A 24,004-nucleotide genomic window follows, 5' to 3' on the forward strand; every position below is an offset into this window, starting at 1 on the left:
CAGCAGCAGCAGCGTCAGGGCCGGGGAAGGGCGAGAGCCACAGCAAACCCAAAGCCACCCATGCGTGCTCAAATATTTCGTGTGCACTTGCTGAGGTGCCTCTGCTGCCTTCGGGGCATCTCCGCGTTTGAAGCAGCAGAGGGGAGCCAACCTGGGACCAGGGGGGGATGGGGAGCAAACGCCAGCCCCGGGGGATAAGGGGGGGGTCTCTCCTTCCCAGCTTGGCTGGGGGTGGGCACGGCAGGCCCTGGACTGCCCCCGGCCCCGGGGATCCCAAGGAGGGCTGGGATAAGCTGAACCCAGCTGTGCAGAGCTGACCAGCCCTCGCCTCCCCCAGCCTGGCCACGGCCCCCCAGCCACACACCTCCTCCTCCTCTTCCTCCTCCTCCTCCTCCTCCTCCTCCTCCTCTCGCCAATCCCCTGTGCTCACTCACTCGCAGCACCCTGGGGAGTCCCCGAGCACCCGCGTGGCCCAGGGCAGAGCCCGCGGCTGCGGCAACGCAGCAGCCGATGCCGGCACCCCGCAGCTCCGTGCGAGCAGCGAGACGCCGACGGCAGCCCCGGCGCACGGCGAGGGCCAGGGGGCCACGCAGCACGGCACCGCACCGGGGAAAGCGACAGCACCAGGGCTGGGGGCTCCCCGCAGGGCTGAAGCGCCCCATTTCGCCCTGCTCCCATCCCTGTGGCTCACCCCTTTCCCTGCTCACCTGCGGTTCTTCCCCTCCTGCTTTCCCCGCCAGGCCCCTGCGCCTCCATCCCACCGGCACCCCCTGGCACCCCGCGTCCCGCCGGCACCCACCGGTCCCGGCCAGGCCACGAAGCTACCGGGAAAACCTCTCCCTGCAACCTTCCAGCCTCCCCGCATCCGCGCCGGCTCCTCCAGCTGCGTGGCGAAGGCGGCGGGTCTGGGGGGGCCGCGGGTGGCCCCCCGCTCGCCGAGAACAATAGCGCCTTGTTGCAGCCCGGCTCCGGCCTCTCCTGGCCGCCGGGCTGCCAGCACCTCCCTGGGCACGCCGCTGGCCGCGCTCACCTCTACGTCTCGCTCGCTGTTTCCCAGCTCCCTCCTGACAAATCCCCGTTCCCGAGCGCTTCTCCTCCCCGCGGGTCCATATTAAGCTACATTCTCCTTTCAGCTGGGTGGAAAACAGCAGTAATAACCATGTGGAGAGAGCCGTGCCCCCCACCTCCACTTCCCTCCCACTTTGGGGTTCAAATTTCATTTCAGCAAAAAAGCTTCCCCCGCCTCCAATTTCTTCCCCCAAACCGAGTCGCTGTCGTCTCGTCTGATCTCGGCAGGGGCCGTATGGATGCTCAGCTCCTCCTGGTTCAGGATCTGCTGCCAATCTGGACCTCGCAAACTGGTTCTCACACAGCTCCCGCCTAGCGCCTCCCTCTCAGCATTTATTGTCCCTCCTCAGCCACCGAGCCCCAGCCCGCTCCCGTGCCACCGCCCCGGGTGCCCCTCGCTCCTCGGGCGCTTCTGTCCCGAGCCGAGCCACCAAGTTTGCCGGGGCGAGATTTATTCCTGGCAAATTCCCCGGGGGCCGGCAGCTGGAGGAGCCCGGCGCAGCCCCGCCGCCTGCAGCGGAGCAGCCTCCCTCTCTCCCACAGCTGAAGATCTCATCTCCCTCGCCCAAGGCGCTCCTCCGTCCTCCTCCAGATATTTTAGGCCCAGGTTTTGCGAGGAATTTACAGGCGCCGAGCCCAAGCCGATGCGCTGAAGTCAGCAGGAGGCGAGGAGCGTGCGCAGGGCTCGGGGCCCCGGGGGCGGCGGCGCGGGGAAGGGATGCTGCTCCCGCCGCCTGGAGCTCGTTTCGCCGCGGGAAGGGCAGAGGTTGGGGCTGGCGGGTGCCAGAACCGCTCTGCTCTCCCTCTGCCAGGACCGACACCACGTTTCGCCTCTCCCTCATCTCCCCCGCGTCGCGCCAGGCGAGGCCGTGCCGGCCCTCACGCCTGCGCCGGGTTGGTTTTTGGCCGGGGAAGGGGGTCCCCACGCCCGGGTGCCCCCATGGCACCGCGTCCCCTGCCAGCACCCATCTGGCGCCCACCTTCGCCGCCGCCATCCGCGCGCCAGCCCCATCGCCGCACGCTGCCCGCACATGTGCCGACCCCTCCCGCTCACGCCTGCTGCCCCCCCCTTTCCCTGCATCGCCCGAGCCCCCCGCCAGCCCCCTGAATCCCCACCGCCTCGGCGTCCCCGGGGGCTTCGCCCCGGCGCGGAGGGAGTCCCCGGCGCTGCGCCTGCCTTTGTCACGGCCCCGCTGGCACGCACCCGTCCTACGTGCTCCGACAGGTGAGCCCCCGGGGCAGCGTTCCTGCCTGGGCCAGTAACTGTCCCCACCGGGCAGCCGGTTCCACCCGGCACGTCCCTCCCTCCTTCCCCGCCGCATCCCGGCCGGCGAGGCGCACGGGGAAAAGGGGGGGGCCGGCGGATTTAATGAGCTCCCCGGAGGCATCGCCGCGCGCCCCCCTCCCGCGCCTGGGAAGCGTCGCTCTGAAACACAACCCTCGGTGGCAGGGCTGGAAATAAAAAAAATAAAAAAAATAAAATAAAAAAAAAACCACAGGGCACATCGCTCTTCCCCCCCCCCCCCCTCTCTTCTCTTCTCTTCCCCGCCTCCCCCAGCTTTTTTTTGCTCTCCTGCCGATGCCAAAGACCCAGCCGGGCTCTTGTGCTTTCACTCGCAGCTGCAGCTGCCGATTTTCGCTGTAAGCCCTTGTGCCTAGAAGGCCCAGAGCGAGGGATTCTGGGACGCGCTGATTGAAGACAGCACCAGCGCGGAGACCATTGCTCAGACTTTCCCTGTCTGTCGCCCCAACGCTCAACCCACAGAGAGGGAAATAAAAAAAAAAAAAAAAAAAAAGAAGAAAAGAGGAAAAAAAAAAAATAAAAAAGGCAGAGAGCAAAACGGACTCGCGCTCGCCCCTTCCCACCCACGCGGCGCTGCGTGCTTCGCTGCGCCGGCACCGCGCGGGCGCGCGCCAGCCCTCGCCCGGGTCACCCAGCCCACGGGGACGGACCCCGAAACCGGGCGGTGGAACTGGGTGAAACTGGGTGAAACTGGGCTGCGTGGCGCCCAACCACCCCCGGAGCGCGTCGGGCCCCTTGCAGCGCGGAGCTCGCCGTGCACCGCGGTACGAACTCACAGTGGGCACCTCAGAGGCGCCCTGTTTGTGTCCCTGCTACGGTGTTTTGGAAGGAAAATAATAACAGCGCGGCTTTCGAGCTACCTTTTGCAGCACGAAGGAACGCCGGCACGCACGGCCGGGCAGCGTGCACCCGGTGCCATGCACCACACGGCCGGATCCTCGCGCAATGCCCCGGGATGAGAGCGGCGGGAGCAAAGCCCTGCACGTGGGGGAGCCCCGCACGTACCGCGGCGCCCCACGCCGTGCTGGGACTGTTGGGGTGCTCCCAGAGCTGGGCAAACATCCTGGGCAAATGTCCCCAGGTCCCTTCTGCACGCAAAGGCCACCCACCGAGGGAGGGGGTCCCCAGCAGAGGGGTGCGACGGCCACCGAACGCTCACCCCCCCAGACCCCCGCACGGGACCAGGACATCGCTCGGAGTATCGCCCTGCTAACCCCGGAGCAGCAGGACCAACGCCAGCCTCGACGGACAAGCAGTGGGGAGCAGAGGGACATGGAGCACGCCGCGACCCCGCGATTTAAGCCGGGGCTGCATCTCACCCCTCCCGAGACGGAGCCCGCAGAACCACCCCGTCCATTTGGGGGGGCTTTGCAGAGCATCCCCCAGAGAACCGAGCCCAACCCAGCACCGACACCCCCCGAGGACCGCGAGCGGGCCGACCGGCACATCCCAACCCCGAAATTCGCCGCGCTGGGGAGGGGACGGGGGGGTCTCAGCGCAAGCCGGGGGCCACCCCGCATCCGGGCGGCCCCACCACAGCCCAGCATCAGGCAGCCGGCCCCGCGGGGGGGCCCCGCTCTGTCGCCAAGTGACCCCCCCGGCCCCGTCCCTCCTGCTCCCCCCAAAACGCTCCCGTCGCGAGCCCGGAAGTAGGAAACAGCCCTCCCCAGCGCTGCCCTGTTTACCAAGAGCTGGTTCCAAGCACTCGGGAGAATAGCAGGAGCATTTCAAGGCCCTGTTTCCACTCGGCTGACACACACTATTTATAGAAGCCCACAATTCTCCCAGAGCTTTCCTCGGGATCTCAGCAGAAATAGCCTGCCCCGGGTCTCTGCTGCCTCCTCTAAGGAGGCCAGGGCAGTGCCGGGCCCCCCCCGGGCTCCCTATAACCTTCCACGGGCTTCCATCGCTTCTCCCCCGCCGGCCGCCCGTTCCCCGCGCGTCCTTGGCTCCCCCGGCCCCGCCGCGGTGCCAGCCCCTCGCCTCTCCCCCCAGCCGCCTCCGGCTCCTCCCGGCCCGGTGCCGGCATGCACGCGGCGGTTTCGGTGGCGGAGGGAAGGAGCCGGGCTCCGGTTCGGTACGGGGAGCTGCTGGTGGTGGTGGTGGTGGTGCTGGGGGGCAAATTGTGGGGCTGGGGGGGACACGAGAGCGGCCGGGCGAAAGCCACCTCCTCGCGCCTAACTGCATTGGAGCGCGGCGGAGCCACGGGGGACTCGCACCAGGGATGGAGTTGGCCTATTCAGGTTACAGAGACATGGCAGAGCGGAATTTGGCGCCGCGCCATCCCTTCTCCAGCCCCCCCCCCCCCCCCCGCTCAGCCCCCCCTTCCCTCCCTCCCTCCTTCCTCCCCTCCCCACCACCAGCACCACCAGCACCACCACCACCCTCCTCTGCAAATTCCTGAGACCAGCAGGAGAGCCAGTGTAAGGGGACACCTGGGGGGGGGGGGGGGGGGGGGGGGGGGGGTTTGGAAAGCCTTGGGGGCCGCAGGGCCCCCGCTTCGGCCGCGTGCCCCCCAAAAGCCCCCCGCTCGGGTTCCCGGCTGCAAAGCGTCGGGCAGGATGCGTGCCCGCGCCCTCGGGGCTCGCTTCTGCTCTCTGTCACGCCAGGATAAATCTGGAGTGACTCCCCGGTGCGCCGGGGGCTCGCAGCAGCACACAATGAGCTCAGACCGCGGCTTTTGGTCGCTGCTCTCGCAGCAGCCGGCCAAGTGGCTTCGTGCACAAGGCCACCTGGTCGCGGCCGGGGCCAGTTCCTCCCACGGCAAGTAAACAAGCGGGGACCCGGCCGCCTCCACCTGCCCCCAGGCCTCCCTCCCCGGGGCTTTTCGAGGCCGCCGTTGGCGTGACCCCCGCGGGGTGGCCGCAGCTCCCCCCCGGGGTCCCCGCGGTCCCCGGTGCCGTGCGCGTGCCAAAGAAGCGGGGGGCTCGGAAACGGGCTGCCGGGGGGGGTGGTGTGGGGGGGTGCGTGGAAGGATCCGATGGCCAACCACGTTTTGGGGTGGCGGGGGGGGGGGGGACGGCAGCAGAAGCCACAGGCACCCGCCGAGCCCTGCGCAAGGGGAAGGCGCCGCGGAGAGCACGAGTTGGGGCCAGCGCCCCCTCCCCGGTGCCCCCCGCCGCCGGCTCCCCGCGCACCCGGCCGGGCTGCGGGGGGGGTCAGGCTCTGCCCTGGGGGTCAGGGGGTTGGTTGTGGGGGGGTGGGGGGGGAGAGCTCCTCACGCCCCCCAGGGCTGCGAGGATAACCCCAAATTTTGTTGACATGTTCCGTTCCGCCTTCTAGCGGACGGAGCCGGCTCTGACAGCTGTCACTCAGCGCTCGCAGCCCGGGGGGAGCCGGGGGGGGGGCTGGCCGGGGGAGGCGGCTGAACTCGTGCAAATGGGGCACGGCGGGGGATTTTTTTTTGGGGGGGGGGGGGGGAGGAGGGGGCGATCGCCAGGACGCCCCCCTCGTCTCCCCCCTCTCCCCTCGCCCCCCTCTCCCCTCCCCAAGTGCCATTAAACTCCTGCAATTTGGCACCAACTCGCCGCGCAACTTCGGCGGAGGGGACAGCGGGGGACACACACACACGGGGGGGGGGGGGGGGGCGCGCCTCCCTCCCCCTCCACCCTCTCTACCAACAAGCTGGGTGCCCCCCCAACGACACCCCCTTTCCCTTTCTCCCTCCCTTTCTCCCCCCCTCGGCCCTCCGCCTCCCCACCCACGACCCCCCCCCCCCCGCCTCCAGCCACGACCCCCCCCCGGGTCCCAGCCCCACACAAAGGCGCCGGGGGTGGGGGGGGGGGGGGACACACGACACCCCGGTACTCACCCGCCGGCTGCTGCGCTCCGAGCCCCCCGGAGCCCGCCCGCTTGGGGAGGCTCCTGCCGTCCGCCGGGGCTGCGTCCTGGCCGCCCGCGGGAGTCCCGGAGCCCTCGGCACCGCTCGCCACCTTCAACGAGAGCATTTCCAGCGCCTCCTGCTCACATTCTCCCCAGGCAACTCCGCTCCTGCCAGCCCGCCCCCTCCTCCGTCCCCTGCCTGCTCTTTTCCTCTCGCCTTTCCTCCTTTCCCCTCTTCCCCCCCAGCCCCCCCACCCCTATTTGATTTTTTTTTTTTTTTTGCCCTGTTTTTTCCTCTCTCCCCCTCTGCCGCTCGGCTTTTTTTTTTTTTTTTCCTATCCTCCTCTTATTTTTTTTCCTCCTCTTTTTTTTTTTTTTTTTTTCCCCTCCGCTTCTTTTTCTCCCTCCTCTCCCTCTCTTTTTTTTTTTTTTTAATTTTTTTTTTCTCTCTTCCCCCCCACCCCCCCCCCCCACCACCCCCCACCACCCCCCCCCACCCCCCCCACCCCCCCCCCCCCCCACGCACCCCTTCGCCTCGCACACACACAAAAGGCAGCGGAGCGGGAGGCGGAGGGGAACCGACCTCCCCTCTGCGCCTCCGCCGCTCAGCCGCCTGCGGAAAGCAAAGAAAGACACAGCGCAGCAGAGCCCTGGCTTGCTGCTGCCTCCCCCCTTCCTCCTCCTCCTCCTCCTCCTCCTCCTCCTCCACCTCCTCCTCCTCCTCCTCCTCCCTCGCTCTTGCCTTCTGCCGCTCCCGGCTTTGTGGGGGCTGGGAAAGGGGGGAGCGGAGCCGGCGGCGCGGCGCGCCCTGCCCTCTCCGTGCGCGGCGGGGACCGCGGCTCCGCTTCGCTCCGCTGTCAGCGGCACGGCCAGCATCCGGCACCCCGGGGAGCCGTGCAGCACCGCCGGGGCATGCCGGGCCTTGTAGTCCTTCCTTCTCTCCCCCCCCCCCCGCCTTCTCGTTTCTCTTCCCTCCTTCCTTTCCCCCCCCCGCCCCTTCTCCTCTCCCCGCTTTTCTCCTCCCCGTCGCTGCCAAGCGGGGAGGGGCGCAAAGGGGCGCGCATCTCCGCGCTCTGCTTGGGGAGGGGGGATTAAATTTTTTTTTGGGGGGGGGGGGGCATCCCGGGGGGGGGGGGCAAACACCCTCCGGGTGTTTTGCCCCCCCCCCCCCGGGATGCCCCCCCCCCGAAGTGGGATGCACGGGGCATTGCTGCCCTCTCCCGGGTTGCACCCGCACTGCGCTCCCCGTTAGGATGCGGGGTTTGGGGGGCACGAAACCCCCCCTCCCCGCCCCAATCCTCGGTCCGAATTTTACCCCGTGACACACCCCCTTGAAGCCACCTAATTAGCCTTTCTTCTTCTTTTTTTTTTTTTTTTTCCCGCTTAGTTTATTTTTTTTTTTTAAAGTTAGCCGTGGCTAGGGCCTGGCGGCACTGGAAACTTCCCCGCTGTTTGCTAACACCCCGCTCCTCCATCCCTAGGGCACGGTGCTGTGCAGGGATCCCCTCTTGGCCACGTCCCCCTTGGCACGGAGGGGACACCAGGGGGGCAGGTGGTGACCAAAGCCACCCAGGACGGTGGTGGCAGAGCGGGGAGATGTCCCCCAGCTGCCATCACGCCCCCGTGACCTCCCTCCTTGTGGCTCCTCGAGCATCCTCAGCGCCTTCCCTCCAAGGCTCCGCCAATGTTAATGTTCCCAGAGCCGGTAGATACAATATAATTAACGCAGATAATCCCACTGATGTTTGTTGTGACATCGTGGTTTTGTGAGTGATGAGTGAAGGGTTAACTCCAGGGAATTGGGAATATTGCTTGGCTGCTAATAACACGTGAGTCATCGATGAAATAACACATGGGTGCAGGGAGACACACAGCACCTGGCTTTACAGCAGCCTTCTGCCTCACCGGCGCGCTGCACGTTGGGTTTTGATGCGTGGTCTGGGATCAACAGGCGCCAGGGAGTGAATCCGCGCTCAGGATACGGGCTGGGCTCCCCAGCTCCGCCACCAGACTGGGACAAACTGGTTCAACAGGGGTTGGATCGAGAGCTGCCTTCCAGCATGGACTCATCGCCACGCTTTGTATCCGAAATGCCAGCGGCTCCATTCCCGGGCTCTGCTCACCCTGGCAGGCTCGGATTTGGGACGGGGGTGAGGACGGCGACCCGTCTGCATCGCTCCCAGCTCCTGGAAACCGTGTGGAGAGGAGGCCCGGCGCTCCAGCCCGGTCAGCAGAGGAATCTGCACACGCAGACAGGATCGCTGCAATTGCTGGTGGCTGAGTGAGCAACTTTGCAGGCTTCCTCGTCCCCTCGCCCTGAATGTCAGCTTTGAATTTTCTTGCTATTTTTAGGGATGGTTCAAAACCGAGGAGGATCCCTCCCCGCTCGCCTCGCGGGGCTTTGCACCGTATGAATATTGCAAGGCTGTATCTTGATGTACCTGCCCTGTGTGTGCGTGTGCCGTGGGACAGCAGGACAGAGGGATGCCTTGCGTGTGCGGGGAGAGAAGGAGGTCGTGCAGAAAACATTACATTGCAAGCAGAATGGGTTGGAATGTAAAAGATTTATTAATTTAATCCGAAGCATTAAAAGGTCATGTATTAATCAAAGAGATGCTTAAAACTGTCAAAGTCCTTTGTCAGGTTTGAAGTGCATCTCTATAGTTATCATAAAATATATATATCCGTCTGGCATGGAGCCCTCGCCAGGGCTGGGAGCGGGCGAGAAGGAGCAAAGCGAGGTGCTTCGCAATGGGGTCCCTGCAGAGAGGCACCCACCGGGGCTCTGCCGGGCTCCCATGGGTGCCCAGCACCCCCACATCGAGCTGGGTGACCCTGCTTGCCCCCAGGCGTGGGTTTGTCCCCAACTCGAGTCCAGCTGGTGGTCCCCGGTGGTCGCCAGCTGGCCGCAGGGCTGCTTTGGGGCAGGATGCTCGTGGGGGGGAATTTTGGAGAGGGGTCCCCCGTCACCCCGAGCCCCCAGAGCTGCGGGCGGGCAGCGGTGCCAGGGGGCGTCGGGGCGGGGGCGCGGTGCCCACGCCACCCGTGTCCCGGCCCCACGCGTGGCCAGCCCCCCGGTGCCACGGGGCGGGGAGGGGGGTGGCCAAAACGGGTCCCCAGGGCCACCCGGGTCACCCGGGCCCCCTGTCCCTCTCGCAGCCAAGTGCTGTGTCAGCAGCGTTGGCGTGGACCTACGCTACCATCTAGCGGCTGCTTTGCCGAGCCGGGGCCACCGCTGTCCCCGGGTCCCAGCCCCGTGTCGCCGTGCCACAGGGGTGGCCGCATCGGATTGGGACCCACCCCCCCAGCCCGTGCCCACCCACCGCTACCCAAAGCCAGGGAGGGGTTTGAAGGCTCTGCTCGCCACCCTCCTTGAGATTATGGGGTCACCGGGTGACCCCACCGCCTTGTCCCCACGCTGCATTTGTCCCCCGAGAGCTTGTGGTGGCTTTGCTTGTTAGGGACAGCAGCTGGGACCCCCCCCCCCCCAAAACCACCCCCAGGTGGGATATGGGGGCTGGGGGGGCTGGGAGACAGCGGGGGGAGCGGGGTGCGTGGTGGGTGGGCACCAGGAGGGGATGGCAAGGGGGGGTGCTGGATGTGGGAGCTGCCTTTGGGGTGGAGAGCAGCATCCCCCGACCCCAATTGGGGCTGGGGGCTTCCTGCCCCACTGCTGATGTTGGGGCCGTCCTGATTTTACCCCAATAACTGCAGCAGAAGAGACCTCGTCCCCGTGACTCCGAAGCCCTGGAGCAGGGCGTTCCCCAGGCAGCAAACCCATCCTGGATTTAGGATTTTGCCGAAAAGCAAACATCTCAGTGCCACTCGGCAGCACCAGGTCCCAGCAGAGCATCGCTGCTGCTGCGACACCTCCGTGGCTGCCACTCTTCGCCTCGCTCCTAAAACCCCACGGCCCCAAACCCCCGCCAGCAGCCAGGTCCTGGGTCTGTGGGTCCGAGGCGATGGGGAGAGGTGGGGGCAGAGGGGCCGTGCCGTCGGGTAGCGCCTGCACCGGGCGAGCAGCCGTGCACAGCCTGCCTCGCTCCCCAGCTGCAGTCACAGATGTTGCCGTGGCCGCTGCGTGGCCGTTCCCAACCCTCGGCTGCTTTTTCCATGGAAAAATGTGTCCCCTCCCAGCGAGCGGTGCCGAGCCGCCGCGTGACCGCGGATAAATCCCCCCGTGCCTCAGTTTCCCCTCTGGGCACGGTCCCCGCGGGCCTGGGCCAGCAGTCACGAGGCTGGCCAAGCCTAAAATTGCATTCTTGGCCACCTTCCACTGTTGTCTGGCCATCGCCACCGCGGGGACGATGGAAGGACCGGGAGCGAGGCGGGCTCTGCCAGCCCCTGGGGAGCTTGGGTCGAAGGGGACGGGGACAGACGCGGGGTCCCTGGGGCTGTGCCGGGTGGGGACGGGACCTCGCCGGTGGCGACGGAGCCGCGGCGTTTGGTGGCAGTGAGGGCCCCCCCCGGGGGGGTGCTGGTGGCGGTGGTGGCAGCGCCGCAGCTCCCTCCTGCCAGGGTCTGCAGCGCCGGCCATCTGCAGCGGTCTCACACCTGCGCCCACCGCGCTTGGCACCGCGCGGGCACCCCCGCTCCAGCACCCCCCAAGCGGGGAGCGCGGCCAAGCGGGGCGGCACGGCCAGGATCTGCGGCAGCAGGGCTGGAGCAGGAGAGATGGGCCTGGGCACCATGGGGATGGGGGGTCCCGGAGGTGTATGCGGGGTCCTGGAGGTGTCGGGGGGGTCCTGGGAGTGCATCGGGAGGGGGCTCTGATGCCCCGGGGTGCGTGCGCGGGGAGGGGAGGTGATGCTGAGCTGTTTTCTTTCCTCTCCAGAAGCTGCTGCAGCCACAGCTCGGCTCTGCAGCGCTACCTGGGATGCTGCAGGGACCCGGGCAGCGGGGAGGGGAAGGGGCCAGCCCAGAGCTCCCCCCCCACCCGGGTCTGGATGCTGCTCTCTGCCCTCCCCGGCCCCCCAGGGGCTGGTGGCCGTGCCCTGCGGTGGCTGTCCCTCCATCCCCGCTCCCCAGGTCGATGGAGCCCGGCATTAACATAAAATCAATGCCCCCCTCCCCTGCCCAGCCTGCAGGCACGCTGGGCGAAGCTGCGCCCTTTAACCCCTTCGCCCCCACCTCGAGGCACCCAGGGGGGGAGGACAGACGGACACAACAGGCACCCCCCCGCAGCGCCTTCAGCAGGCCCCCACGGCCTCGAGCCCCGCTGCCCGTCCCTTAAAGCCTCGTGACAGCAGAGGGGAAAGCTGGGGATGGATGAAGGGGACAGGACCAGGGGCGTGCAGGAGGCTGCAGCAGGGAGGTGGCTGAGCCCCAGCTTGGCCTCGTCCCCGGGCTTTTTGCTGCCCAAAGCCTGCTGCCAGGCCGGGCAGGGCACCGCTGCGGCGTGACCGCGGGGAGAGATCCCTGCAGGGTCCCCCCGGGGGCACGGCACGGAGCAAACACCCGGAGCCAGCCCTGGGGCAGAGCAGGGGGCACCCGCACCGATCCTGCCACCGGCACAGCTGGGGACGGGGGTCCTGGACTGGGGACACAGGGGTGACATCGCATCCCATGGGGTGGTCAGGATCCGGCCCATGCTGCAGGGAGGCAGCAGCCAGGATGCCCGCACCAGCCACCAGCCTGCCCCTCCGCACCAGGCCCCGGATTTGCATTTTTATTTCTTTTTAAGTGAATTTCATGCTGGAGGAGGAAATTGCCGCCGTGGCAGCCCAGCAGAGCGGGGGCTGATCCTGCCTGCTGCTGCCCCCGGGGTCACCCTGCCATGGGCTCAGCCCTTGGGGCTGGGGCTGGGGCTCAGCACCGTGCCCCCCCAGCCCTTCGTGCTGGCAGTGCTTCCCACCCAGGACAGAGGTGACATCTGTGGGCACAGCCATCGGTCCCCATCGCAGTGGCCATCCCCTCTTCTCCCAGCACTGCCGCTTCCAGCCCCCTTCTCCTCCCCCTGGGTGCCCAAAACGTGCTGGAAGGGGGAGGGGGGACGACATTTCCCTGAGGTTCTGGGGCTGTGCAGGGCTTGGCGAGCAAGGGGTGAGCCAGGGTGCTCCCCCCTGGCTGGAGGGTGGGGGGGGGGGCAAAGGTGGGACAACACAGATGTCCCCATGGGGACAAGGGACACCCGTTAGGGTGAGGGACTTGCTCCTTGCACATGGCTTTTGGGATGCACGTGCACCCCAAGTAGCTGGCTGCGCACACCCACACGTGCACGCAGGGGTGTGCACAGAGCTCGGGCAGGGCTGTGCCATGTGTATGCACGTGCACCACCACCTCCGTGTTGCGTGTGCACGCAGAGGACGTGTGAACACGCGTGCACTGCACGTGCACCATGCAGGCAGCAGCCGGGGGGGACGGAGCCGCCGCAATGCCCACGGGGTGCAGGCGGCCCCGAGATCCCGTGCGCCCGTGGGTGCCAGCGGCTGCAATTTGGTGACCTGGGGTGTGCCAGCGCCGCTCTGCTCCCTGCTGGGCACCAGATGGTCCCCCAGGGGATGGGGCACGGGATGGGGCAGGGGATGGGATGGAGCAGGGGAGGGGATGGGATGGGATGGGATGGGATATGACATAGGGCATGGGATGGGATGGGGCATGGGATGAGGCATGGGATGGGGCACAGCATGGGGCACGGGGTGGCCTCATCCAGCCCTGCCCCGCTGCCTTCCCAGGAGACGGAGCTGGACGAGGGGTGCGCGGTGTCCCTGAGCCCCTGCCCCCTTTCCCCACCTGCTGCCCCCCCCTCCCCAGTGCTGGGGAATTCATTAGCGGCCACAGCTGGGCCCTGCTGGGGAGGCCAGGCTGCAGGCGGAATTAACCCCTTCCTCCCCAGCCTCATGCATGGGATCCCCCCCCCTTCCCCCTTCTCTGCCTTTGAGCAAAAGCGGCTCCCCCCCCCCCCAAACACTGCCCAGGCCCCCCCGCTAACGAAGCCGGGGCTGCCTGCCTCGTTAGCACAAAGCCCCGAGGGGTGGGGGACAGCGGGAGGGGACAGTCCCCCCCCTGCAAGGGCGCTCCCCTGTGGGGGAGCAGCTTTAAAACTCAAATGCTGCCCCTTCCCCTGCTGTTTTTTGGGCTTTTATTTGCAAGGGGAGCTTGCCTGCAGCCTCAAATGGCTCAGCTGGGGGGGCGGGGGGGGCATGCAGCCCCCCCTGATATGGGGCTAGAAGGACCCAGGCTTGTTAGAAAGATTTTTATTTCTCTCTATTTACAGACTGGAATTAAAAAAAAAAAAAATTAACAACAAACCCGGCCCTTCCCCCAGCCCCCCCCCCGGGTGGCACAGCCTGGGGGGCACGGCTGGGTGCCGCCCCCCCGGCCCTGCTGCATGGCTGTGGGGGGTCCTGGCCATGGGGGGCAGAGCCGGGACCAAGCCTGGAATATGGGGTAGGGGGTGCCCAGGTGGGGTGACCCCCCCCCTCCCCAGTGCCATCACATTCACATTGCGCCCTGTGCCTCCACAATGCCCCCCCCCCCCCAGTTAATGCTTGCTGCAGGGATTGGAGCCAAGCCACAGCCCCCCCCCCAGCTGCTGTGGGGGTGAATCCACCCCGTGCCCCCCTGGTAAGGCAACAGGGCTGTGGGAACAGCCCCCGGGACAGACCCCCACCCCCCACCCCAGGACCCCTTGTGTCCCCCCCACTGCAAGCAGGGGTTTATGGCTTTAAGGATTTGGCTCTAATTTAAGGACAGGAGTTAAAAGGGAGGGGGGGGAGGGGGGGGAGGAGCAAGGATCCTGTCCCCCCCCCCCACATATAGGGGTTCCCTGGGTGTGGGTGCCTGCTGGGGTGTGTGTGGGGGGTGAAACTGTATAAATTAAAGGCGATATAAGGGGGGGCTGAAGCTCAGTGCTAGGATCTGGGGGGCTGAGCCCCCGCTCTGCTCCCCCCCCACCTGTGTGGAGATGAGCTGGCAGAGCTGGGGACAAGGGGATGGGGTTGGCGTGGGGAGGGCGCACCCTTGCCCACCCGCCCCCTGAGGCCTCTGCTGCTGTGGGGTAGGGGTGTGGGGGGCACGGGGGGGCACCCACCCTCCTCCCCCCAGCCAAAGCACTTCTCAGGTTCAAAGCTGGCTGTGAAGGCAACGAGAGAGGGGCTGGGGGGGGGGTGCACATCTGGGCAAGGCGCTGCCCCCTGAGTCCAAAATCCTTGTGCAAAGCCCCCCCGGTGGCACCCCCTGCACGACCCCATGGGCGTTTACAGGGGGGCACAGGCAATGGGAGCGAGAAACCCCCCTGCAAAAAGGGGGGGATTCGCTCCCCCCCTGTCCACCCCCCCCCATAGCATGGGGTCACTGGTTGTCCCCCGGCTGGTATTGGGGCTCGGTGGCCGTGAAGTAGTCCTCGAGGAAGGACTGGAGGTACTCGAAGGTGGGGCGCTCCTCGGGCTCCCGCTTCCAGCACTGCACCATCACCTCGTGCAGGGAGGGGGGGCAGTTCCCCGGGCACTGCATGCGGTACCCCCTCTCCACCTGCTCCAGCACCTCCCGGTTGTTCATCCCTAGGAGATAAGGATCCGGCCCCATCAGCATCCTGCACCCCCGTGGGGAAAGCCGCCGGGGAAACCGAGGCACGTGGGGGTCCTGCTGGGGAGGGGGGGCCCTGCGCCCCGCCGCCCAGCCCACCCAAGGGTGCCCACCCCACCGGGGGGGGGGCTGTACCTGGGTAGGGCACCCGGCCTTTGGTCACCAGCTCGGTCAGGAGGATGCCGAAGGACCAGACGTCCGACTTGATGGTGAACTTCCCAAAAAGCGCCGCCTCCGGGGCCGTCCACTTGATGGGGAATTTGGCACCTGGGGGGGCAATGGGAGGCGGGTGAGCCACGGCCGGGGCACCCCGGGGCACCCGCACCCAGGGTAACCCACACCAGGGGTACCCAGCACCCAGGGATCCCATCACTTGGGGTGCCCATCATCCAGGGTACCCATTTCCTGGGGTGCCTATTAATGGGGGTGCCCAGCACCTGGGGTGCCCAGCACCAAAGGAACCCATCATCCAGGGTGCCCAGCACCTGGGGTACCTATTAATGGGGGTGCCCAGCACCCAGGGAACCCATCACTTGGGGTACCCATCATCCAGGGTACCCATCACCCGGGGTATATATTAATGGGGGTGCCCAGCACCCAGGGAACCCAACACTTGGGGTGCCCAGCACCTGGGGTACCTATTAATGGGGGTACCCCGCACCTGGGGTACCCAGCACCAAAGGAACCCATCATCCAGGGAACCCATCATCTGGGGTACCCAGCACCTGCGGTACCTATTAATTGGGGTACCCAGCACTTGAGGTACATATTAATGGGGGTGCCCAGCACCTGGGGCACCCAGCACCCAGGGAACCCACCATCTGGGGTACCCAGCACCTGGGGTACCCACCACTCAGGACACCCATCACTCAGGGCACCCAGCACCGGGGGTGACAGCTCCAGGCCTGTGCTGGGACCCAGCCCAGCAGGGACGTGGCAGCGGTCCCCAAAGCTTTGGGACGGGCGGGGGCTCACCCTGGCGTGCCGTGTACTCGTCGTCCTCGATGAGGCGGGCGAGGCCGAAGTCAGCGATCTTGCACACCAGGTTGTCGCCCACCAGGATGTTGGCAGCGCGCAGGTCCCGGTGGATGTAGTTCATCCGCTCGATGTAGGCCATGCCCGCGGCGATCTGGGGCGGCAGGGAGAAGTGTTGACACCCTTGGGTGTCCCCCCCTGAGGGCACCCACCCCGTGCCAGCCTCCCCGGTACCTGGGCAGCCATGTCCACCAGCTGGGGCAGCTTCAGGTAGCGGCCGTCCCCGTCCTTTAGGAAGTCCAGCAAGCTGCCTGGGGGCAGAAGGTGCCAGTCAAAGAGCCAGTTGTGCCCAACCAAGGGTGCTCTCCTTCGTAGGGACCCAGCCATGCTCACCCAAGGGTGCTCTCCCCATAGAAACCCAGCCGTGCCCACCAAAGGGAGCCCTTGGACCAGGTCCCTGCGCACCCTGGCCGTGCCCAGGCAGGGTGGTGCTTGCAGAAGAGCCAGGGGCAGCTCCGAGGGACCGGGGGGGGCACCCGTGGGTGCTGCCACACGCTCACCTTGGCTCATGAACTCGGTGACGATGTAGATGGGCTCCTCCGACACCACGGCGTAGAGCTGCACCAGCTTGTCGTGCCGCAGCCGCTTCATGATCTGAGCCTCCTCCAGGAAGGCCTCGGGGGACATGGTGCCCGGCTTCAGCGTCTTCACCGCCACCTTGGTGGTGCCGTTCCACGTGCCTGGCCCGGGGACACGGCGTCACCTGGAGCCCCCGGGGGGGACACCCGGCCCCGGCAGGGCCAGGATGGAGGGTGCGTGGATGGAGGGTGCGTGGATGGAGGGTGCGTGGTTGGAGGGGTGCGGGGATGGGGAGCTGCATGGATCCATGCATGGATGGAGGGGTGCACGGGTAGGTGACGGGTGGATGGTTGCATGGATGCGTGGACGGAGGGACGAGCAGAGGAGCAAGGAACTCGGGCCAGGGCAATCAAGGGCCATGCTACCACCGCGCCCAACCCAGGACAAGGACTCCTCCTCACCTCGTGGCACGGGGACGAGGCACCCGTGGGCTCATCTAACCACAGCCGTACCCCATTCCCCATCCATCCGCAGCGGAGCGGTGCCAAGCTCTGCCCCACCGCAGCCTGGTCCCCGCGATGCTGCCTACGGGGCCGCTCGTGCCCCTGCCCCCTCCCGGCCGGCTGGGCCAGCCTTACCCATCCACACGTCTCCGAAACATCCCATGCCGAGTTTCTTGTCCAGGCTGATGGATTCCCGCGCTATCTCCCAGGCGTCCTTAGCTAATCCCAGGGTCTGGGGCTTCATAGCGGGGCACGCGCGGGTGAGCAGATGGCACAACCCGTCGTTGCACTCTGCAGGGGCGCAGGGAGGGGAGGAGGGGGGGAGGGTGTGCGATGGGATGAACGCAGCATGCATGCCGAGCGGGGGGAGCACGGGGCGCGGGAGGGAGAGGAAGACGACGAGGGACCCCCCCGGCCTGGTTTTGTCTCCTGCTCATGGTCCCATCGGGGATACGGGAGATATATGGGATATATGCTTGCGGGGAGGAGTCGGGGTGCCCTGCAAAAGCAGGCGATGGGACATTTCCCTAGGGCACCAAGAGCCCACGCCCATCTCCGGGGGGGTGCCAGGCCTGGGGGTGCCCCCGCCGCTTCCCCCCCCCTTCGCCGCTCGCCCCAGCTCGCCCGCCGGGCCCTACCCATCCACACTTCCCCGAACTGCCCGTTGCCCAGCTTCTTGAGGAGCTGGAGGGACTCGCGGGGGATCTCCCACACGTCTTTGGTTTTGACCGAGAGGTCGGCCAGCTTGGGGGTCCCCTTGGGGCACGGCACGGCCAGGCGGCAGCACAGCCCGGCCGCCCGTTCTGTGGCACCGGGGAGAGGCAGGCGTCACCCCGGGGTGCCCCCGGCCCTCGCCCCCCGCCCTGGTCCCACTGAAGTGCCCCCCTCCCCAAAACACATACATGGGGTGCGCTCCCTCCCACTGGGGACAGCCCTGCAGCCCCCCCAGCCCCGTTACAGGGTGATGCCCCCCAAGACCCGGGGGCTATTTACCTTCTCCGGAGAGGCCGGGTGCTCCCTGAACCGAGGACATGGAAGATTGGGGACCCCCGGGGGTCCCCCTCCTGCTGCCACCAGCACAGCCCCCTCCTCCTCCAGTTAAACCCAGTTGGCCGAGCAGGCTGGGTCTTGCCAACTGGTCCCCTGGGCTTTCCCCACCGCCCCCCACCACCCCGCCACAGCCCCCCCATCCCACCCTACCTATATAGTGCTGGACCAACTGCTGCACGGTGTCGAACTGCGCCCGCGTGGTGATGTAGTACCCCCCGCTGTCCAGCTTTCGGATCTTATAGTGCTTCACGTGGTCGCCCTTGGCCTCGTCCCAGTCCCGGATGGAGAGGGAGTAGGCACCTAGGTGGGAGCGGGGGTGAGGGGTGGGACACGGAGGGGCACGGGGCACAGCCCCCCCTGTCCCCACGGCCCCCTACACCGTCCCCACGGCCCCCTCCCTACCTTTCGTCGTCTCGCTCTCCCGGATGAGGAAGGTGCCCCTGCAGTTGCCGTGGCACAGGAGTTGCCGCTCTGCATCCTTGCGCCCGATCTTCCCGAAGTACCACCTGCGGGGGGGGGGCTGGCATCAGCGCCGGGGGGCACCCATGGGTCCCCCGAGTGCCCTTGCTGGCACCATGGACATTGCTTTGCACTAGGGCCAAGCAATGTGCGAGCATCGCGCTCTCATCACGGTACTGTTATGGGGTGCCAGCACGCCTGGGTCCCCCCACCCATGTGTCCCCCCCCCGGTACTCACTCCTCTGCCTGGATGGAGTCCACGGGGGCCACGTAGTTGCTGGGGATGTAGCCCGTGTCGCCTGAGCTCAGCGACCTGGCCTCCCACCAGTCACCCTCGCTGGGGAGAGACGGACGGAGGGTGAGGAGGAGGGACGGACGGACAGACGGACCTGGCCGCCCCGCGCCTCCCCTCCCCACGCACAGCACCCCCAGACCCAACTGTCCCCCACCACCGAGGGCACCCACCCCAGGGCTCTGCTGGGGCCACCCAACTCGTGACATACACAGTTCTCTTACTGGTAAGGAGGGTCCCCAGCCTGGGTTGTACTGGGAGTACTGGGAGCACCTCGCCAAGTGGGATAGGGGGCCAGGGAGGGTGCGGGGGGGCTCACGTGTTGTTGATGATGTGGAACTTCTCCCCTTTCTGAAAACTCAGGTCATCCTCCGTCCTGGCCTCGTAGTCGTACAGGGCGATGAAAAGCGTCACACCCCCACCTGCGGCACACCGTGGGTGAGCCCCGTCCCACCCAGCACCCATGGGTGCAGCCAGGACACCCCCCCCACACCCGTCCCCAGCTCACCACTGACCTGTGATGCTGCTGCTGTGCGCCTGCAGCGTGTTGGAGGGGTAAAAGCCCGGCCCCGCGAAGGGCGCAGCGGTGGGCACGGCGGTGCCGTGGAAGTTGTTGAAGTCGGGGATGTGGGTGAAGGCGCCGCCGAGCTGCGCGGGGTCGGCGTCGTACTGCAGGGTGGGGGCCGATGAGGGCCCCGCGCTGCTCCCTGCCTGCCCCTTGCCGGCCACCTTCTCCTTGCAGTGCACGCAGCCCATCCTGGCACGGCCTGCAGGGCGGACGGACGGTCGTGGGACGGACGGACGGGCACACTTAGAGGCACCCGCAGCCCGACTTCCCCTGCTCCCCCCAACCCCAGCACCCGCGGGAGCTCCCGTCCCCGGCGGCCCCACTCACTGTGACGGCTCCGCGGGTCACTTCAGCTGCTCCATGGCACCGCGGGGAGGACGAGAGGCACCTGCGGGCAGCGGGGAGGGCGTCAAGAGGGGGGCAGAGCCCCTGCGTGGGCTAAAACATCCCCGCGAGGCTTCCAAAAACCCCGCAGGGGCTGCGAGACCCCTGCGAGGGTTTAAATATCACTGCACGGGCTGCAGCAAGCCTGCACGGGCTGCAGCAAGCCTGCATGCTTGCAATACCCCCGCACAGGCTTAAATACCCCTCCCCAAGCTGAAACGCCCCTGCACAGGATATAATACCCCTATGAGGTCTTAAATGTTGCTGCACAGGCTCAGAGGACTCTGCACGAGCTAAAATACCCCTGCACGAGCTGCAGTCCCGCTGCACGAGCTAAAATACTTTTGCATGGGCTGAAACCACATCCCGCCGGGTCCCCCCGCGAGCCGAGCACCTCCTTCCAAGCAGCACAGCGTCCCCCAGCCACCCCGCGGGGCCGGAGGGAGCGAGGCAGGGCGGTGAGGAGCCCCCGAAACGTCCCCGTCCCCGTCCCCTGAGCTCGCGGGGGAACTGGTGGCTCGGGGCAGGAAGGGCCCCGCTTGCTTCGCTGCGGTCACGGCCGCGCTTTTCCGGCCAGCGCTGTGCGAAGGTGTAACGGAGGAGGAGGAGGAAATCGGACCGCTCCCACCAGGGACAGCGCTGGCCCTTGTCCCCTGTCCCCTGGGGACAGCTGCCTTGGGAGGGACGGAGATTTGGGGGTCCCAGCCCTGCGCCGTGCCCAGCCCGGGAGCGTGGAGGTGACACCGCGCAGACGTGTTTGGCCCCGCAGCCACGTCCCGGCCCCTTGTCAGGAGGAAGGGAGGCTCAGGTCCTGTCCCCGAAATCTGAGAGGCAAATGCCGTGGTTTTGGGGCCAAGGAAACGTTTCACGTGGATTTCCCCCATCCCAGTCCCTGACTCTCCTTTCCTTCTCTCGGCAGCAGGTTTCTAAACACCAAACAAGCTCGAGTGGCCCCGGGCTCTCCCTGGCCACCTTCGCTTTCAACACCAGCCATTTGGCAAGGCCGAGGCTGTTGCAGCCGGGACAGAATTGCCAAACCCGAGAGGGCCTGGCCGGTTTTTGGGGCTTTTTTCTTTTTCTTTTTTTTTTTTTTTTTTTTCTGAGAAGAAGTTGGTATTTCAGCTGACAAACGTTCCCAGCTCTCGCAAACCCTCTTCATGAGAAACACCGGACCCGTCGCTGGCACTGCGCTCTGAAACTTCCCATTTTGCTGAATTTCTCTGCTGAGCTCAGCAGCCGGGGGTCAGGGAGGGCGCGGGGCAGCTCCTAGAAAGGCACAAACCCCAAATACCCCCACACCTTGGGGTTTAGCCCCAGCCACCACGCAGCATCCCACCCGCCTTCGAAGGGTGGCCCCCAAACGGGTCCCTGGGGTCATTTTTGGGGAGGGGACGCGCTCGGCTCCGCGTGCTGGCGGCCAGACCTGGGAGCAGATGGGCAGCGAGCCCCCCCCCCCGGCTGGCTCCACCTGCACCGGTGCCGCCGCCGTGCCAGCTCACGCCCCGCCGTGCCCCCTCCGTGCCACGCGGACGCCCGGCCAACTTGTCCCCCCCGCCGCCACGGGTCTGGGATTTGTCACCGTCCGCCTGGCCATCTGCTCCTCCTGTCCCCCCCCCACACCCCAGAGCCTGGTTTCCAGGTCCTGGTGGCACGGGGTGGTTTCCAAAGCGGGTGGCCAGGGGGCTGAATGAGCTCAGCGGTGACAGCCAGGAAGGGAGGGACCGGGAGCGCTGTCCCAGCCCTGAGCCTCGGTCTGATGTCCCAGCGTGTCACCCTGCCTGTCACCCCTTGGGATCACCCCCAGCCCCTGCCGCCGTCCCCTGCCTCTGGGGACTAACGGGGACGGAGGGGTCGGGCTCGTGGGGGCTGCAGATGCACGGAGACCTCCGGAGGCTCTCCGAATATCGCAGACCCGGTGCCTTGGGGCCAAACCGAGGTGGCATCGGGACCAACGCCCGGACCCGAGGCTCAGCCATGACCCTGGGGCGCAGCACAAAGGGGGGCCCCGCAGGGACAAGGAGCAGGGGGCACCCCGCGGGCCCTGCCGTCACCCAGGCCGGCACCTTCACAGCAGGAGGAGGAAGCGGCCAGGGAGCGCGGCGTGGGGGAGGAGGAGGAGGAGGAGGAAGAGGATGCTGCCGCGGCCTCCAAGGGGAACCTTGCGGCTGGCAGGGTCCCAGGCTTTGGGGATGGCAAAACGGGGTCGTAAATGGGACGCTGGTGGGGCTGAGCAGCGACACCGTGGGCTGCAGCCCCTCGGGTACCCAAAGTGCCCCCAGGGCCGTATCCCACCCCCTGCCCTGCACACTCACGTCCTTCCCACGTGGCCCGGCAACCCCTGGCAGCTCTCGCCACCTTGCCACAGCCTCCCTGGGGGAAGAGGAACCGAGATCGCTGCACGGCGCAGCCCCGTGCCTGCCGGGTCCCCTCGGTCACCCTGCGGCACTGGGGTCCCAGCTGCAGCCCAGCAGGGGACGGTGATGCATTTTGGGTGCCTCGTTAGGATATGGGGCCTCCAGCCACGTCCCTTCCTGTCAGCAGGAGCCCTGCAGACACCTCTGCTGGGGAGGGGACGAGGGGACACCTCCTGCCTCCCCACTGCCCGGTTCTCGGCCCATGGGGACACCAGGAGAGGTGGCGGGGGGGCGGGGGGATGCAGCACCTTGCTGGGACCCAGCTCCCAACAGCATCAGAGCATCGCCTGTGGTGGTCCCAGCGGGTGTCCCACCCTAATGGGAACGTGGCAGGGCAGGGAACCCCATGGCTGCCCATGGGACACACGGCCACAGAAGCCCCTTCCCCTCCTTTGCCACATGCAGGGCAGGCTGGGGAGGGTCCACGGGGGCTGCTGGCCCCCCCACCAACCAGTGCCTGCCCCAGGAGGTGGCAGAGCATTGCACCCCCCCTCCCCCCCAATTATACCGGGACTATACAGAAGAGGAAGGGCACAGCACCCCTACAAGCGATCGGCCCCGAGAAGCCCACCTGCGCTGCGCCCCCCAGCCTGGGGGTGCCCCTCACCCCCCGGCCCAGCAGGAGATGCCCACAACGGAGCGAGCCGTGGCCCCCGCTCTGCTCTCCCCCCGCCTCTCCCAACCCCCCCCCCCCAGCCTCCCAGCCCCATCGCTGGCGGGGAAAGCAGGATTTCCGCTGGAAGAAGAGCAATTCCCGGATCCGAGGGGCTGCAGGGGAGGAGGAAGGCAGCCAAGAGCGGAGCGCGGCCCCAAATACAATGTCCCGGGAGGAGCAGGGCGGGGAGGGAATTGTGCGGGGCAGGAAGCGCCGAGTTCCTGCTCCTGCCTGGGACACACCAAGGGCCGGGGACGAGGCAGAGCCGCCGGCCGCGGGGGGGGGGGCACCCAGCTGCAGTGGGGCCCCCCCAGCCCTACGTGCGCCCGGAGCTGCCCCCCGGCTCCCAGCCCCGGGTGGGGGTGGCGGAGCTCAGCACGGTGGTGGTGGCAGGCTGGGGACACCTATGGGGCTGGTGGGAGAGGGTGCCCCCCACCCAATATGGGCCCCCCCCAGCCCCCTCCCCAGCTCTATTTTGTCTCAGCAGCGTCCCCGCGGCTGCGGCGCTGCCGATTAGTGCCGGGAGGGCGAGCTGGAGGCTGCCCCCAGCCTCCCCGCTGCCGCTGCCTCCCCCCCAGGATGAGAGAGGCTGGGGGTCTCCTGCTGCCCCCCCTCCCCCATCTCCAGCATCACCGCAGAGGCTGGGGGGGCGGCGAGGCAGGGCCCCCCCATGGGGCCCTCCGTCCCCATTACTCAGCGCCCCGTCCCAAACCCACGCCACGCTCGAGGCGGGGGGCAGCACACAGAGACACCCCCCCTCCCCAAAAAGAAAACACTCAGCGAGGGGATGCAGGGGACCCCCCCCCACCTTACTGCAAGAGGCAGCGCGAGCCCCCCCACCTGCCCTCCCATCACCCTTGTGCATCCCTCCTACCGTCAGCCCTCCTGCTCCGGCTCGCATGGAGCCCAGCGGCCCCCGGCCCCCCCCCCCCCCGGCGGGGTCCCACCGCAGCACCCCGACCCTCCCGGCACTGGGGGCCGGGGGATGGCTCGGGGGGGCTCAGCAGGGCTCGGCTGGGTGGGCGACGAGGGGAGAAGCGGGAGTGCGTGTGCGTGCGGTTCCCTGCCTCGCGAGCAGCTCTCGCCGCCGAGCTGAGCTTCCCCTCCCCTTGCCCCCCCTTCCTCCCCGCGCTCCCAGCGATGCTTCATTGTACCAGCCAGCCCTGCCGCCCGCACCGGGGCCCAGCACCTTCCCCGTGCCCGTTGGGACACGGTGGCATTGGGGGCACACACGGGACGGTGGCTTTGGGGTGCCCCATCCACGGCGCAGCCCCACGCGGGGACCCTGCGCGGGGTCTGCTGGTGATTTATGGGGTGCGCGTGGGGCTGTCGTGCTCCAAAAGGCAGCGTGTGCGGGGTTGGGGTGCTGCCTGCCCCCAAACGCATCCCTGAGCCCCCCCAAGCAG

At 67.4% G+C, this 24,004-nt stretch overlaps 2 protein-coding genes across 10 annotated transcripts in view; both read right to left on the reverse strand.

Annotated features, from left to right (window-relative positions):
- The window catches only part of AHDC1 (AT-hook DNA binding motif containing 1), a 51,852-nt gene extending 44,735 nt beyond the window's left edge, over window positions 1-7,117 (reverse strand). For 2 of the 5 annotated variants that reach the window (XM_040534797.1, XM_040534796.1), the window contains exon 1: window positions 1,031-1,516. In XM_040534797.1, the coding sequence (XP_040390731.1) occupies window positions 1,031-1,220 (190 nt within the window). In that variant the 5' untranslated portion in view covers window positions 1,221-1,516. Of the gene's footprint in view, window positions 1-1,030; window positions 1,517-6,182; window positions 6,430-6,776; window positions 6,880-6,935 lie in introns of those variants that run through there. The other 3 variants (XM_040534804.1, XM_040534805.1, XM_040534798.1) reach the window with 3 other exon arrangements.
- Window positions 7,118-13,829: 6,712 nt separating this feature from the next.
- FGR (FGR proto-oncogene, Src family tyrosine kinase) lies at window positions 13,830-23,694 on the reverse strand. Of its 5 annotated transcripts, none has more exons than XM_040535097.1 (13): window positions 23,473-23,694; window positions 19,473-19,533; window positions 19,093-19,344; window positions 18,897-18,999; window positions 18,524-18,622; window positions 18,229-18,332; window positions 17,977-18,126; window positions 17,415-17,579; window positions 16,255-16,434; window positions 15,929-16,005; window positions 15,695-15,848; window positions 14,855-14,986; window positions 13,830-14,694 (listed from the first exon to the last, which is right to left on the reverse strand). In XM_040535097.1, exons 3-13 carry the CDS (start codon window positions 19,331-19,333, stop codon window positions 14,486-14,488), a joined length of 1,614 nt encoding a protein of 537 aa, XP_040391031.1. In that variant the 5' UTR covers window positions 19,334-19,344; window positions 19,473-19,533; window positions 23,473-23,694; the 3' UTR covers window positions 13,830-14,485. The 5 variants fall into 5 exon arrangements, with proteins under 5 accessions (XP_040391031.1, XP_040391034.1, XP_040391032.1 ...); XM_040535100.1 differs by lacking the exons at window positions 17,415-17,579; window positions 23,473-23,694 and adding exons at window positions 16,912-17,067; window positions 21,842-21,966; XM_040535098.1 differs by lacking the exon at window positions 23,473-23,694 and adding an exon at window positions 21,842-21,966.
- Window positions 23,695-24,004: the final 310 nt, after the last annotated feature.

The sequence above is a fragment of the Cygnus olor genome, chromosome 23 (genome assembly GCF_009769625.2).
Source record: "Cygnus olor isolate bCygOlo1 chromosome 23, bCygOlo1.pri.v2, whole genome shotgun sequence".
Taxonomy (NCBI): domain Eukaryota; kingdom Metazoa; phylum Chordata; class Aves; order Anseriformes; family Anatidae; genus Cygnus; species Cygnus olor.

Bases quoted from the DNA above. Each gene is read 5' to 3' on its own strand.
- FGR (XM_040535097.1), bottom strand. From the start codon at position 19,333: ATGGGCTGCGTGCACTGCAAGGAGAAGGTGGCCGGCAAGGGGCAGGCA. The intron at 19,000-19,092 runs GTCAGTGGTGAG...GGTGTGCCGCAG, and splicing joins GCACAGCAGCAGCATCACAG to GTGGGGGTGTGACGCTTTTC. The intron at 18,127-18,228 runs GTAGGGAGGGGG...GCTCCCACCTAG, and splicing joins GGAGAGCGAGACGACGAAAG to GTGCCTACTCCCTCTCCATC.